At 37.7% G+C, this 13,402-nt stretch overlaps 3 protein-coding genes across 5 annotated transcripts; 1 reads left to right on the forward strand and 2 right to left on the reverse strand.

Annotated features, from left to right (window-relative positions):
* The first annotated feature begins 75 nt into the window (after window positions 1–75).
* LOC104756689 (mediator of RNA polymerase II transcription subunit 23) lies at window positions 76–7,716 on the forward strand. Of its 2 annotated transcripts, none has more exons than XM_087495305.1 (19): window positions 76–377; window positions 469–568; window positions 674–1,660; window positions 1,800–2,037; window positions 2,322–2,539; window positions 2,650–2,851; window positions 2,950–3,221; window positions 3,416–3,499; window positions 3,609–3,703; window positions 3,862–4,024; window positions 4,121–4,537; window positions 4,623–4,736; window positions 4,814–4,939; window positions 5,019–5,167; window positions 5,391–5,631; window positions 5,730–6,516; window positions 6,599–6,780; window positions 7,025–7,128; window positions 7,235–7,716. In XM_087495305.1, the coding sequence occupies exons 1-19, from the start codon at window positions 220–222 to the stop codon at window positions 7,437–7,439; spliced, it is 4,842 nt and encodes a 1,613-aa protein (XP_087351431.1). In that variant the 5' UTR covers window positions 76–219; the 3' UTR covers window positions 7,440–7,716. The 2 variants fall into 2 exon arrangements, with proteins under 2 accessions (XP_087351431.1, XP_087351432.1); XM_087495306.1 differs by having other exon boundaries at window positions 108–377; window positions 3,621–3,703.
* LOC104756690 (putative peroxygenase 7) lies at window positions 7,679–9,915 on the reverse strand. 2 transcript variants are annotated; one of them, XM_010479314.3, is made up of 6 exons: window positions 9,671–9,915; window positions 9,035–9,136; window positions 8,797–8,882; window positions 8,413–8,507; window positions 8,126–8,251; window positions 7,679–8,006 (listed from the first exon to the last, which is right to left on the reverse strand). In XM_010479314.3, the coding sequence occupies exons 1-6, from the start codon at window positions 9,720–9,722 to the stop codon at window positions 7,838–7,840; spliced, it is 630 nt and encodes a 209-aa protein (XP_010477616.1). In that variant the 5' UTR covers window positions 9,723–9,915; the 3' UTR covers window positions 7,679–7,837. The 2 variants fall into 2 exon arrangements, with proteins under 2 accessions (XP_010477616.1, XP_087351433.1); XM_087495307.1 differs by lacking the exon at window positions 8,413–8,507 and having other exon boundaries at window positions 9,671–9,809.
* Window positions 9,916–10,228: 313 nt separating this feature from the next.
* On the reverse strand, window positions 10,229–12,397 carry LOC104756691 (ubiquitin-conjugating enzyme E2 variant 1A). Its single transcript, XM_010479315.3, has 5 exons — window positions 12,176–12,397; window positions 11,791–11,930; window positions 10,879–11,004; window positions 10,662–10,788; window positions 10,229–10,477 (listed from the first exon to the last, which is right to left on the reverse strand). The coding sequence occupies exons 1-5, from the start codon at window positions 12,204–12,206 to the stop codon at window positions 10,422–10,424; spliced, it is 480 nt and encodes a 159-aa protein (XP_010477617.1). The 5' UTR covers window positions 12,207–12,397; the 3' UTR covers window positions 10,229–10,421.
* Between the last annotated feature and the right edge of the window lie 1,005 nt (window positions 12,398–13,402).

The following is a 13,402-nucleotide window of genomic DNA, read 5'->3' on the forward strand; positions in this document are numbered from 1 at the left end:
AGTTTTTAGATAAATTCAGAACCTTAATTGTCGGATTAATTGGTACTTAGTACTAACCAATAGGCCAACTAACTTAATTCGAGTTCTTTGTGTCTGTTGACATTTTCGTCGAGGCTTTAAACCCAAAACCTCCAATACCAATTTGGCACCTTCCGGTTTAATAGAATCAAAGAAACACAAAAACAAAAAAGAATCAGTGAAGAAGCAAAAAATAAAAAAATGGAACAACCTCAGCGAACAACAGTCGCTGCTGCAACGCCTTCGTCATCACGATCTTACCAATTCCACCCAGCTCGTGCTGCTATCATCGATCTCTTCAATCTCTACTTAGGGAGAGGAAGCCGTCCTAAGCCCGATGAGTCCCTCCGAGATCCTCCGTAAGTTTCCCACCTTGTTCGATTTGTTTATTGATTCAATCTCAACTTGACCATCGAATTTGATTAATAAAGATTGATACTTTTGATTTAGGAACAAATCACAGAAGCGTGTTCATGCTCCCAATAGAGACTTACCCCCAAGAAACGAGCAATTTATTTTGGATTTTGAGCAGCTTCAGACCCAATTCAATGTAAAGTTTCGTTTTTTTTTTTGTTTTCAACTATCTTTTTAGCTGCTCTTTGTGATTTTGTAGACATTAAAGTTCGCTCTTTTTTGTTTGCGAACTCTTGATTAGGATCCAGAGCAGTTGAGGACGATTACGGAGTCAGTTTTGATATCTTTGGTTGTGCAATGTAGCAACCATGCGCCTCGTGCTGAGTTTCTTCTCTTTGCATTGCGTACATTGTGTAGGATTAGTTATATCAATTGGGATACCTTTTTACCATCCCTTCTCTCTTCGGTTTCTGCTGCTGAGGCTTCCATAACACAAAGTGCTCAAGCAGCTGCTGGTTCTTCTGCTACTTCTTCACAGTCTTTAGTTCCTGTTTCTGCGAATCCTATTATCCCTAATCATTCCGCTAATCCAACGTCATTGTTGCCTTCAGCTCATGGTATTGGTTCTCCATCACCTTCAGGGAATGAGCCGGGAATGTCTTTCGCACAGGTTAGATCTTTGGAGAATGGGCATCAGATGATTGCAAGGGCAGGCCAGAGTGTAAGAGATAATGCTATGAGAAACAGTCAACGGATAAGAGCTGCTGCAATCAACAGTCTGCGCCAGCTCAGTTGCAAGATTATCTTGGTTGGCGTTGAATTTAATCTCAAACCTGTTACTCATGCTGAGATTTTCCAGTACATGATGAATTGGCTTGTGAACTGGGACAGGAGAGATCTGGGAACTGAGGACTCTGCAGGAAAGTCTTGGAGATCTGAGAAGACTTTAGCTGAATGGTTACGGAGTTGTTTGGATGTCATCTGGCTGTTGGTAGAAGAGGGTGAATCTAGGATTCCGTTTTATGAGTTGTTGCGCAGTGGTCTACAGTTTATAGAGAACATACCTGATGATGAAGCCTTGTTCACTCTTATCATGGAGATACACCGGAGGCGAGATGCCATGGCCATGCACATGCTCATGTTGGACCAACATCTTCACTGTCCAACTTTTGGTACCCATCGTATAGTGTCCCATATAACTGCCAATGTTTCTGTTGAAGCTATGGCACACTTTCGACATTCACCAATTACGTATCCAAGTGTGCTTGGTGAACCTTTGTATGGAGAGGTGATTTCCATGAAACTCTGGAGATTAGTTAATTCATAGCTTAGTTGGCTCTTGCTGTTATTGTGTAATGTACATGCTTTGCATTAGGCAGACTATTTGTGAACTTCAATCACCTCTTCTTCTTTTTCAATACTGGCAGGACCTGGCAATGTCTATTCCAAAAGGAAGCCTGGATTGGGAGAGAGCAGTGCGTTGCATTAGACATGCTATTCGCACTACGCCATCACCGGACTGGTGGAAGCGTGTTCTTGTTGTGGCCCCTTGTTATAGACCACCTCCACAAGCAGCGCCCATCCCTGGTGCTGTTTTCACTTCTGAAATGATTTGCGAGGCAATCATTGACAGGATTGTTGAACTTCTTAAGCTAACCAATGCAGGCAATGTTTGTCTTTCCCTATTTCTCATGTCTTTGATCTGTCACTTCCATTTAAATCTATGGAAAAGATTTTGAAATAGAAAGTGGTTTTGCTAATTGTCACAATCTGTAAAGAAACTACATTCTTACGTTATATTCTAGTCGAGATTAAGTTTGGAAGTTTTGTAATGGTTCACTAGTTAGGCTTAGATAGAAAAAGATAAAAGTAAGAGTTGAGATACCATTATACTAAGACTGGTTTGGTATTGATTTGGTAGCTGTTGCTTTTCCCCCCTCTCTATGCAGATGCAAATTGCTGGCAAGAGTGGCTGGTTTTCTCGGATATTTTCTTCTTTCTAATCAAAAGTGGGTGTACTGATTTTGTTGATTTCATTGACAAGTTGGTTTTACGCCTTAACGGTGTTGATAACCATATTCTTCGGACGAATCATGTGACGTGGCTGCTTGCACAAATAATACGCGTGGAGCTTGTGATGACTGCGTTGAATTCAGATGCTAAAAAGGTCGTTTCCCAATTATATTGATGTGTTTGCAGCTGCAATGCAGTTATTTGTACTTCTTTTTTTGCTGAACTTGACATCGCAACTTGTGCTCTATTTGGGTTTTCTCTCAGGTGGAGACTACTAGGAAGATCTTATCATTTCACAGGGAAGACAGAAATTCTGATCCCAATAATCCTCAGAGTGTGTTGCTTGACTTCGTAAGCAGTTGTCAGAATCTACGGATTTGGTCACTAAGCACAACGACTAGGGCATACCTAAACAATGAACAGCTATTGAAGGGAAAACAGATCGATGAGTGGTGGAGAAGCAAAGGTACATTAGGTTTCAATTGCATGGCTTGGAGTATGAAGCAGAGAATTCCCGATTATGAAAAACGTCCTCTCATTATGTTTCTTGTTTGAGTTTCTCAGGGGAGCGCATGATGGATTATATGAATATGGATGATAGGTCGATTGGCATGTTTTGGGTTGTTTCCTACACCATGGCACAACCAGCATGTGAAACAGTTATAAATTGGTTATCTTCAGCTGGCATGGCTGAGTTGCCGGGATTACAGCCAAACGACAGAGTAATGATGACGCAGGAAGTGACACCGTTACCTATGTCATTGCTATCTGGCTTTTCAATGAATTTGTGCTTGAAATTGGCCCTTCAGATGGAAGAAGCTTTGTTTGTTAGCCAGGTTTGTTTCCTTTGTCTCACAATATATGTTAAGTGATGCACTGATCTATGAAGAACATCTTCTTTGCCAGTTTTACTTAGTGACCTGTTTTCTTACGGTTTAGTATACAACTTAAGTGTTTTAATTGTTCAAAAATGTTGATAATTGATTTTGAAATCCTGAGAAAAATGAATTTGGTGAACATCTGAGTGCAGGTTGTTCCTAGTATTGCAATGGTTGAGACATACACAAGATTGCTGCTGATTTCCCCTCACTCGATGTTCCGTTCGCATTTCAGTGTAAGCTATTTGGTTCTATCTTGTTGCCTTTTGACGTTCATTATCTTATGTTTTATTACTATCATCTATTGATCATAAGCGATTCATGAGATTAACTAACTTTCTGTAGCAATTGGCCCAGCGAAATGCTTCTCTGCTAAGCAAGCCTGGGGTCACGTTGCTTGTTCTTGAGATTCTGAATTATCGTTTGCTTCCGCTCTACAGGTATAACGAGCAAATAGTTCTCAAATTGGGTCAACCCTTCTATACTTTTTAACTGGGTCATACTCGTAGTTAGATGATAATTGTCTAGAGCTTTCGCTATATTGGCTGTTTGACCTGATGACACAAGTTCACTGATCCTATTGATGCACCTTTTGCAGATACCAAGGAAAGAGTAAAACTTTAATGTATGATGTTACTAAAATAATATCTGCATTGAAAGGAAAACGTGGTGACCACCGTATATTCAGACTAGCTGAAAACTTATGTATGAATCTCATTTTATCACTCAGAGACTTTTTTTCTGTGAAACGGGAGGGAAAAGTAAGTGGGCTTTTCGAATTACATTACTCACTGTCTCCTTATTCTGTGCCAAAATGATTCAGATGTAAATAATTGTTCTTCTGTTATTATCACCAGGGGCCAACTGAATTCACTGAAACATTAAACCGCATAACCATCATGACTCTTGCTATCACGATCAAAACACGTGGTATCGCTGACGCTGATCATTTAGTTTATCTGCAAACCATGTTGGAACAAATACTCGCGACGAGTCAGCATACATGGTCAGAGAAGACGATGCGACATTTTCCATCCCTTCTCCATGACACTTTGGTTGGACGGGTAGACAAGAGGGGCCTATCAATTCAGGCGTGGCAACAGGCTGAAACAACTGTGATAAACCAGTGCACTCAGCTTCTCTCACCATCTGCTGAACCCGCGTATGTTGTGACATACCTCGGTCACAGTTTTCCTCAACACCGCCAGTATCTATGTGCTGGTGCTTGTCTGCTGATGCAAGGCCACGCTGATAACATCAACAGCGCAAATCTGGTTTGCTTTTCTTAGCTCTTCATATTTGTGAATAGATTGACAGTTAACAGTGGTATGATTTTCTCTTCTAACCGATTATTATCAGGCACGGGTTCTGAGAGAAGTTTCTCCTGAAGAAGTCACTGCTAACATATACACTTTGGTCGATGTTTTGCTTCACCACATTCATGTAGATCTTCAGCAAGGACAATCTTTAGAGGTTTCTGTCTACCAGAAGAGTATTGACCTCACTTTTGCTTGATCCAACTTCTTACATTGCATCCTGATATTTTTTAGGCAGTTCTAGACAAGGCAGGCGCAAATCTTGCATTTTTCTTCTGGACACATGAAATGCTTCCTCTCGACATTTTTCTTCTAGCGCTCATTGACCGCGATGATGATCCGCACGCCTTGATAATTGCAGTACGTTCATGCTTTTAAGTGAAAGAAGCTTAAGATCACAGAAATTATACAATTTTTTTTTTTTTGAATTTGTTTACAGATGAGCCTACTTAAAACGCCAGACCTTCTGCTGAGGATTAAAAACTACTGCCAAAACCGTGGGTCTCCTGAGCACTGGCTTATCACACAGGTGTTCAAACGAAATGACTTGCAGAAGGCCCTTGGTAACCATCTTTCTTGGAAGGACAGGTAATTTATCTAGCCCATTTCAACGTCAAAATAACTGAGTCCTAACAAAAATCCCCTTAATTACTGTGATTGTTTGATGAGTTTTGTTGGAACCTTCCATGAAAACTTGTGTATGACCAGGAATTGTGTGATTTTTTTCTTTTTTGATTTGTATTTGGTAAGTTTGTGTTGCAGTCTACTAAAATTTGGAAAATGTTTTGCCTTTACATTGTCTTGGACGCAGGTATCCGACGTTCTTTGATGATATTGCGGCGCGTTTGCTTCCAGTCATCCCGCTAGTGGTTTACAGGCTCATCGAGAACAATGCGATGGAGCAAGCTGATAATCTTTTGCTTTTACACTCGCATTTTCTAGCTTACCATCCTCTCAGATTCACGTTTGTTCGTGACATACTCGCCTATTTCTATGGTCATCTTCCTGGGAAACTTGTTCTGCGCATGCTCAAAGTACTTGATCTCAGCAAGGTATGTTGTTTTTCACCATTCTGTCTAGATACCTTTGACCGTAACTGTTTCCACAGTTTATTAAACAGAACGTAACAACTCTTTTGACATTCCCGCAGATTCCATTCTCTGAATCATTCCCGCAGTACATTAGCCCAGCCGGTGCCGCTGTATGCCCACCTCTAGATTACTTCGCCACTCTTCTGCTTAATCTCGTAAACAACGTTATACCTCCACTTAGCAGCAGCAGCAACTGCAGCTCGAGGTCTGGGTCAATGGCAGACATCTTAAACAGCTCAGCGAGACCTCCTCATGGAAAAACTCCAGGAACATCTCAGCCTGGACCAGCAAACGCCTCTGAGGGACAGAAAGCATTCTATCAGATACAGGATCCAGGAACTTACACTCAATTGGTTCTTGAGACGGCCGTGATCGAGATCCTCTCGCTTCCCGTCTCCGCTGCTCAGATTGTCTCTTCGCTTGTCCAGATAATTGTCAACATACAATCGACTCTCATTCAATCTGGAAACGGGTTCCAGGGCGCTGCAAACGGGGTGGGGCAAGGTTCAGTTCTGCCAACGTCTCCCTCAGGAGGGAGCACAGACTCCATGAGCGCTGGCCGGTCCACTTGTCTGATTCCTGGTATCAACACGGCGAGCTTTGTCTCTAGAAGCGGTTATACATGTCAGCAACTGTCGTGTCTGTTGATTCAAGCTTGTGGGCTCTTGCTGGCTCAGCTCCCTCCGGATTTTCACACGCAGCTTTACTTGGAGGCATCACGTGTGATAAGGGAAACATGGTGGCTTAAGGACGGGACGAGATCACAAGGTGAAATAGACTCGGCTCTTGGATACGCTTTGATGGATCCTACATGGGCTGCTCAGGACAACACCTCTACTGCCATAGGTACGCTATAGCTACTGGATCTATTAGTGAATGTTTGTTTGGATTTTGTTTCTTAAATGTTTATCGCTGTGTCTTCTTCCAGGAAATACAGTCGCCTTGCTTCATGCTTTCTTCAGCAATCTCCCACAAGAATGGCTTGATGGCACGAATAACATCATCATAAATCTCCGGCCTGTGACATCTGTTGCAATGCTCAGAGTTGTATTCCGTATTATGGGGCCACTGCTTCCGAGGCTCGCCAACACACATACGCTCTTTAACAAGGTACTCTTATTGCTGTACCCATATGATGAAAGTGGTCAGTCTTTTCAAGTATATGCCTGTGAGAGTCTATGTAACATTCTGTTCATATTAAATTTTATTTCAATGGCTGGATAAAACTTGAAATATTATATAGTTGCCATCTTCTAGCATGTTAATACATAGTCTCTCGAGTAGACAACATAACTGGAACGATCTTCCATTTCTAGTAACTTGACTTTGGTGATCATTTTTTGTTTTTCAACAGACGCTAGCCCTTCTCTTAAGCGCATTGGTCGATGTGTTTGGAAAGAACGCACAGACAACAGCCCCTGTTGAAGCATCCCAGATTGCAGATCTTATTGATTTCTTGTAAGCTTCTATGTTTTCTTTATCCCAAGGCGTTGGAAACTTTCCCCTGCAACATATTATCTTGTGAGGATTTGTTTGGATGATTTAGATGTCAATATTATTGCAGACACCATATAATTCACTACGAGGGACAAGGAGGAGCTGTTCAAACTAACAGCAAGCCGAGACCAGACATCTTGGTGTTAATTGGAAGAGCAGCAGATTCTCTTCGACCAGATGTACAACACCTTCTCGCTCACCTCAAAACCGACCCCAATTCTTCGATATACGCAGCTGCTCATCAGAATACTGCAAAGACCAACACCTCTTGATAAAGCACTCAGATGATGATAATGTGTGCCATGGGTGGAGATAAAGTCGTAGAGCAATAGAAGCACAGAAGATTGTTTATTCCACATCTGGTAAATTTGGTTCATGGTCTACAACTTGTTTTGTTTATATTGTGTATATAACATTTTATTTCTCTTATTTATGAAATTTAGAATTTAAACTATCTTTAGATGATAAAGCGGTCTTAAGTAATTTAAATACTTTATTTTGACAAGTGTTGTAATGAATTTCGATGATATAATTCATAAACTTATTTAAGTCGGTATTGTACAATATTACACAATAAATATATATAAATTCTTCATAATAATAAAAAAAAAGTCAATAGTAATGTAAGAAGATTCACATATACATATATAATGAAATGGTTGTAAACATTTTAAGGTAGCTTTTGTTTCTTGCCACGAGAAGAAGATGATGATCTTTGTTTCTCCAGTTGTGTGAAAAGGCTGCCATCGTAGACGCCTCTTACTACATCTTTCGTCAACAAACCATTTTTGTCTTTGGCCAAGTTCTGTAATAGTTTCCATTCCAAAAGAGCTGAAACCCTGTTCATTTATATATATTCTCAAGTATAAGCAACATCGTGCCACGGTACTAGGTTGTTGTGAATATAATTTTAATTTGATAGGAAAAGTTTAGCAAGATAGAGGAACAACTAACGAACCATCCATTGAAGTCGTTAGGTTCTCTGTTCGTCTTAAGCAATTGTTTAATTTCCTTTGAAGTGAGAGCATCTTTATGTTTACGAGCATGCTTCTTGAACATCTCCTCGAATTTTGATTCCACAAATCTGTAGTAATTAGGAAGAATGCAATGACGACATTTGTGAAGTTGTATGTTGTAATTTAAATTTAAATACGCACAAAAACGCACACTCGGATAACTAATGCATTGTTTTCTATATAATAAGGTTTTAATAAAAGATGTCAAAGAGAAGATCATGTAAAAAACCTTCCATCCTTGTCGTAGACGTTGGTATCACTACCATGAATGCCAAAACGACTATTCTTCACTTCTATTGGTAACAACGGCGAGAATCCTTTTCCCTACTTAACATTCACACAATGGCTTAAAAAACAATACTATATAGTAAGCTATATCCTAATAGTGTAAAATAGTTTTTTTTTTTTACAAATTATAATCAAACCTAGAAACAAATCAAATCAACAACCTAACCAAATATACTCATTCCCATCTGTTTCATTAGTAGATTCGATTTAGCCGTTACCATTTTTATTTCCCAACTTAATAGTATGATATTGCTTGATCGCATTGCAAAACCAAGAGTGGAGAAAAAAAGAAAGAAAGAAGAGATAAATCATTATGGATTGATACCGGACGAGTTTTCCCGCTGAGTCCCATGTTGACGAAGATAGCAACAATAGCCGACGTGAGACGCCCTGTCCCAAGCGCTCTAAATCCTTTTTCACATCACAACGAAAGAAATACATGTTTTTTATCAGTTAAAAACATAAGTATAAGCAACACATCGAAAAACTTAAATTCATATTTTATTAGTTCGTACTTTTTGGTCCAAAAAATTTCACTTAATTAGTTGTGTATGTTTGTTTACCTTGGTAGGTTTCCCACGGATATACGACGCCGTCTCCGTTCCTGTCGAAGAAGGCCACATGTTTCTCCAATGCTGTCCTTCCTTCTTGACCCTTTCTTTCGACTTATACAATAAGAAAAAGAAAACTACATTCAACGTTTCCCAAAAGATAAGTGATTAAAAGAAACAATATATTAGGAGTTTAGGACCATTTCATCCTATTTATGGATCTTATGTATATTTTTATTAAAACGTATAATTGATGTGTTACCAAACCTTTTTCAAAAATTATAGACCCTAAATTATATTATATGCAGGGGCGGATCTACTCACAAAGTTAGTAGGGCACGTGCCCTATACAGATTTAAGAAATTTATCAAATGTTTACAGCTAATATATTGTTTCTAGCTGATTTGGTTTAATTTGCCTCGTCCTATATCTAAGGTTTTGGGTTCGATTCCTCTTTCATGTCATGTTTTAAAGATTTTTTTTATGAATTAGTTGTCATTTATAATTTGTGCCCCATGTAGAAATTTGTTCAAGTTCCGCCACTGATTATATGCATATTTGAAATTTACATAATTATTTATATATAAAAAATTTGAGCCATGTTCAAATTAATGTAGTGGCGCATGCTAAAACCATGAATACATTTACCTTTGGACGATTTGGGGGAAACAGAAGAAGGCGATCCAGCCCGATGAGACATGAGAAATATATCAAAGATGCGGATGAGTGAGATGACAGAACACTAAATGACTAAAACTAACATAAGCTTTCTTATATTAGCTTAGGAGCTATTCGTTAGGTGTTAGCTATACATAAACAAAGATCCGATCCGAAATAAAGTGTGGACAGAGGCATTTGTGTGTGTCCTCTTTATTTATGTGTATTGGACATGTATTGCCATGCGTAGACGCGTTACTCATTTTATACCAAAAGGATCAGAAAGTGTGTGACTCTTCACATTTTTTGTTTTTAATTTACTACCATCCGTTTCTTCGATTACACGGTTCCATCTCTACTCAAAGTCTCCTTGTTCATTCATCAAAGCTGACATTAAACGTTATCTTCATTTTATTTGCATGAGATATTTGCATTCATCTGGATAATAGTAGCTAATCAACTTACGATTCACCATTTTTGAAAAAAAAATTGGAGCATGCAAATAAAATCGGGGCATCCAAAGAACCAAGTTAGAACTCATCTACGAACTAGGAAGAAAAAAAGGGTTTATTAAGATAATCATCAGCTGTTTTTGATGGACATATATATATGTATTCTCAAACAAGACTATAACATTAGGAAGTTTGTAGGCAATTTCAAAGCTTCAAATGATGTTTATATACAGTACACTGTTCCTTCTATTACTATTAATACAAATTGCTGATTTCCCCCAAACCTCTCTTCACATCACGCAACATTTAGCTGGTCCCTTTGGATCTGCCCTAGCTTCCTCGTTACCTGGAGAAACAAGACTTTGATTAGAGACCAATGGTCTAAAGACTTGTCAAAAGCAAACATTCTCAGTCTAAGTTTGTCTATCAAAGGGGTTCAAAACAGAAAGCGACATCTCATCCAGTCATCCCCATCAATCCATGACAGTAAATGTACACCGCATTTTGGTTTTGTAACTACAGAAGTTTACCTTCCGGGGGTTGAGCTAACTTCCGGTTATGCGAAGTCATCATTTCTTTTTTCAGCTTGACGAGTATGTCCTCCATTGTATATTCTCTCCGCCAGTTCGTGAGCATAGGGAAGAGACTCGGTTCAACCTGAATATTTTATTTCAACACAACTAGTTAGAATAAGCAAACTCCATAGCCACACACATATACCAGGAATGATGTCAAAGGGATGATTACCACTCCACTTTCAGGGTTAACACAAGCCATGTTAATCCGGGTCTGGAACCTAACAGTCGGTGGACTCTCTGGGTATTCCTTACCACAGAACAGCTTGAGCTGGAAGATTTTCCCTTCATATGCAGTCTGATATTCATTAATCACCACACACAAATTAAAAAAAAAAAAACATCAATCTTAGAATCTAAAAAGCACAAACCAAGACTCTCCTTCTTTCTTTGGCCCACACTAATCAATAGTAAATAAAAAATGTAACTACAGACAATTTGGAGTAAAGGGTCTAATAGATAACACAGCTAACAGTTATATACCAATTCGAGAAAAAGCCAGACGACTATTAGCACTATTACCCAAAACAGAGGGACAAAAAGTAGAAGAAAACTCCAAATCATATCCAAAAATGTATGAACACCTATCTAACAATTCTCTCCTAAAGATGTTAAAAATTGAATCTTTACTCCATCAAACACAGAACAGGTTCAGCTGGAAGATATTCCCTTCATATGCAGTCTAATATTCATTCATCACCAAGAAAAAAAAAACTCAATCTTCTCAAAACTCAAAAGCACAAACCAACAATTGCCTTCTTCTTTCTTTGGTCCACTCTAATCAATAGTAATAATAAAAAATGTAAATACAGACAATTTGGAGTAAAGGGTCTTAAATATAACACAGTAAGAAGTTATATACCAATTCCAAGTAAAAGCCAGACAAGTAGTAGCACTATTACCCAAAACAGAGGGACAAAAAGTAGAAGAAAACTCCAAAAAATGTATGAACACTAAAAATCCAATCCAAACAAAATTATCTCCTTAAAAAAAGTTTAAAGATTGCAACTTTAAACCATCAAAACACAGATAAAATCTAAAGAGGTGAGAGAACACACAAAGACAGAGAGAGAGAGAGACATACATTAGGAGGGCCAAGAATGGTGCCAGTCCAAGATTGCATATAAATATCATCAGCATCATCCATTCCATAGCTGACAGTACCATCTCCAATACCTTTCTCACCTCTTTCAAGCTCTTCCAACAATCTAAAATTCCTTGGAACTATCATACCAACACAAATCCAAATCCAATTAGATTATATCACCACCACAACCTCCAAAATCAATCATTTCCAATTAGATCAGAGATAATCAAGAACATGGATCCGGTCACATTCATTTTAATTATAATAAGAAGCTCGAGAAACAAAAAAAAAACTATTGCAAATCGAATCAATACAAAAAAAAAAAACCTAGATCTCAAAAATTTCAAATTGGGAAGAGAAATCGACTGGAGTACTAACTTACCAACGACCTTGGCTTCCTCCGCCGAACTCATCGCCGGATCGTAGATATGAATCTCAGGGAACAATTAATTAGGGTTAGGTGAGAGAGAGAGAGAGAGAGAAAGAGAGTACTGTTTTAAGCAGAAGAAGAAGAAAGGCTTTCGAAAGAAAAAATAATTTACTAATAATTGGGACTATTTTTAATTTATTAAGACAAAGTGCCTTTTTTTTCTTTTCTTATAATGTAGGGATTTATTATAAATGTTTTGGTTGTAAATATACCCTACAACAATAAGGAAAATAATAGTAAAACATAAATCTCTTACGAATTTTAAAATTCTCTATATGTATTTTAATATATTTGTTGACCCATTTACACCCAAAAAAAAAAATTGTCATATATGGTTATTTTTTAAAGTAAATTTTAAGCTTTGTTTGTATTAATGACTAAGATGGTGACTGGTTTTCCTGCTACCTCCCGCAAACGCTGCGTTAACGGGTGGTAGCGGTTGTTAGCGATTGGAATCAATCACACAAACCGCTTCTAATCGCTCCAAATCGCTCTCAATCGCTCTAAACCACTGAATTTCAAAAGCTGTTTTCGCCTTCCCGCAAGCGTTTGCGGCTGCGGGCGTTTGCGGTTGAAATTCTTTTTTTTTTTTTTGTAATAAAACTTAAAAGAAATCAATGATAATGAAATTTTTTTTTGTTATATCTTCTATCTAACCATTTTACTCATTAAGGATGGGAGAAAATGAAGTACGAATACGATTTTAGAGATTATAAAATAAACAATTATAAGAAAATAATATTCCAATTAACAATAATCCGGAAAATTTGATGTAAATTTAATGGCACATCGCACATAAGTTCAAAAAAATCTAAATAAATATAATATTTCATCAGAAATTTAAGAAAATAAGATTATTTGTGAAAAATATTAAAACAAATCACCAGTGACTCTTCTCAACTCTCACTTGACCATTCCTACCGATGCAACTATTGACCCACGATCTAATAGAAATGAGAAAAGATCTAATATCTAAAGCATATGTTTTGTCATTTATCAAATTACTTGATTAAATTTTTGGTTAAAAGCCAAATGCATAAAGGAATAAGTATTTCAATATAAAATTTATTTGTTTTTTGAATAATTATTTTAGTATTTTTTAAAATTTTGAATTATAAATCAAGTTTAATAAAAAATTTGGTATTTTTAAACATTTATATTATATATCATATTTATTAT

This window comes from Camelina sativa, chromosome 17, assembly GCF_030686135.1.
Source record: "Camelina sativa cultivar CO46 ecotype springtype chromosome 17, ASM3068613v1".
Lineage (NCBI taxonomy): Eukaryota > Viridiplantae > Streptophyta > Magnoliopsida > Brassicales > Brassicaceae > Camelina > Camelina sativa.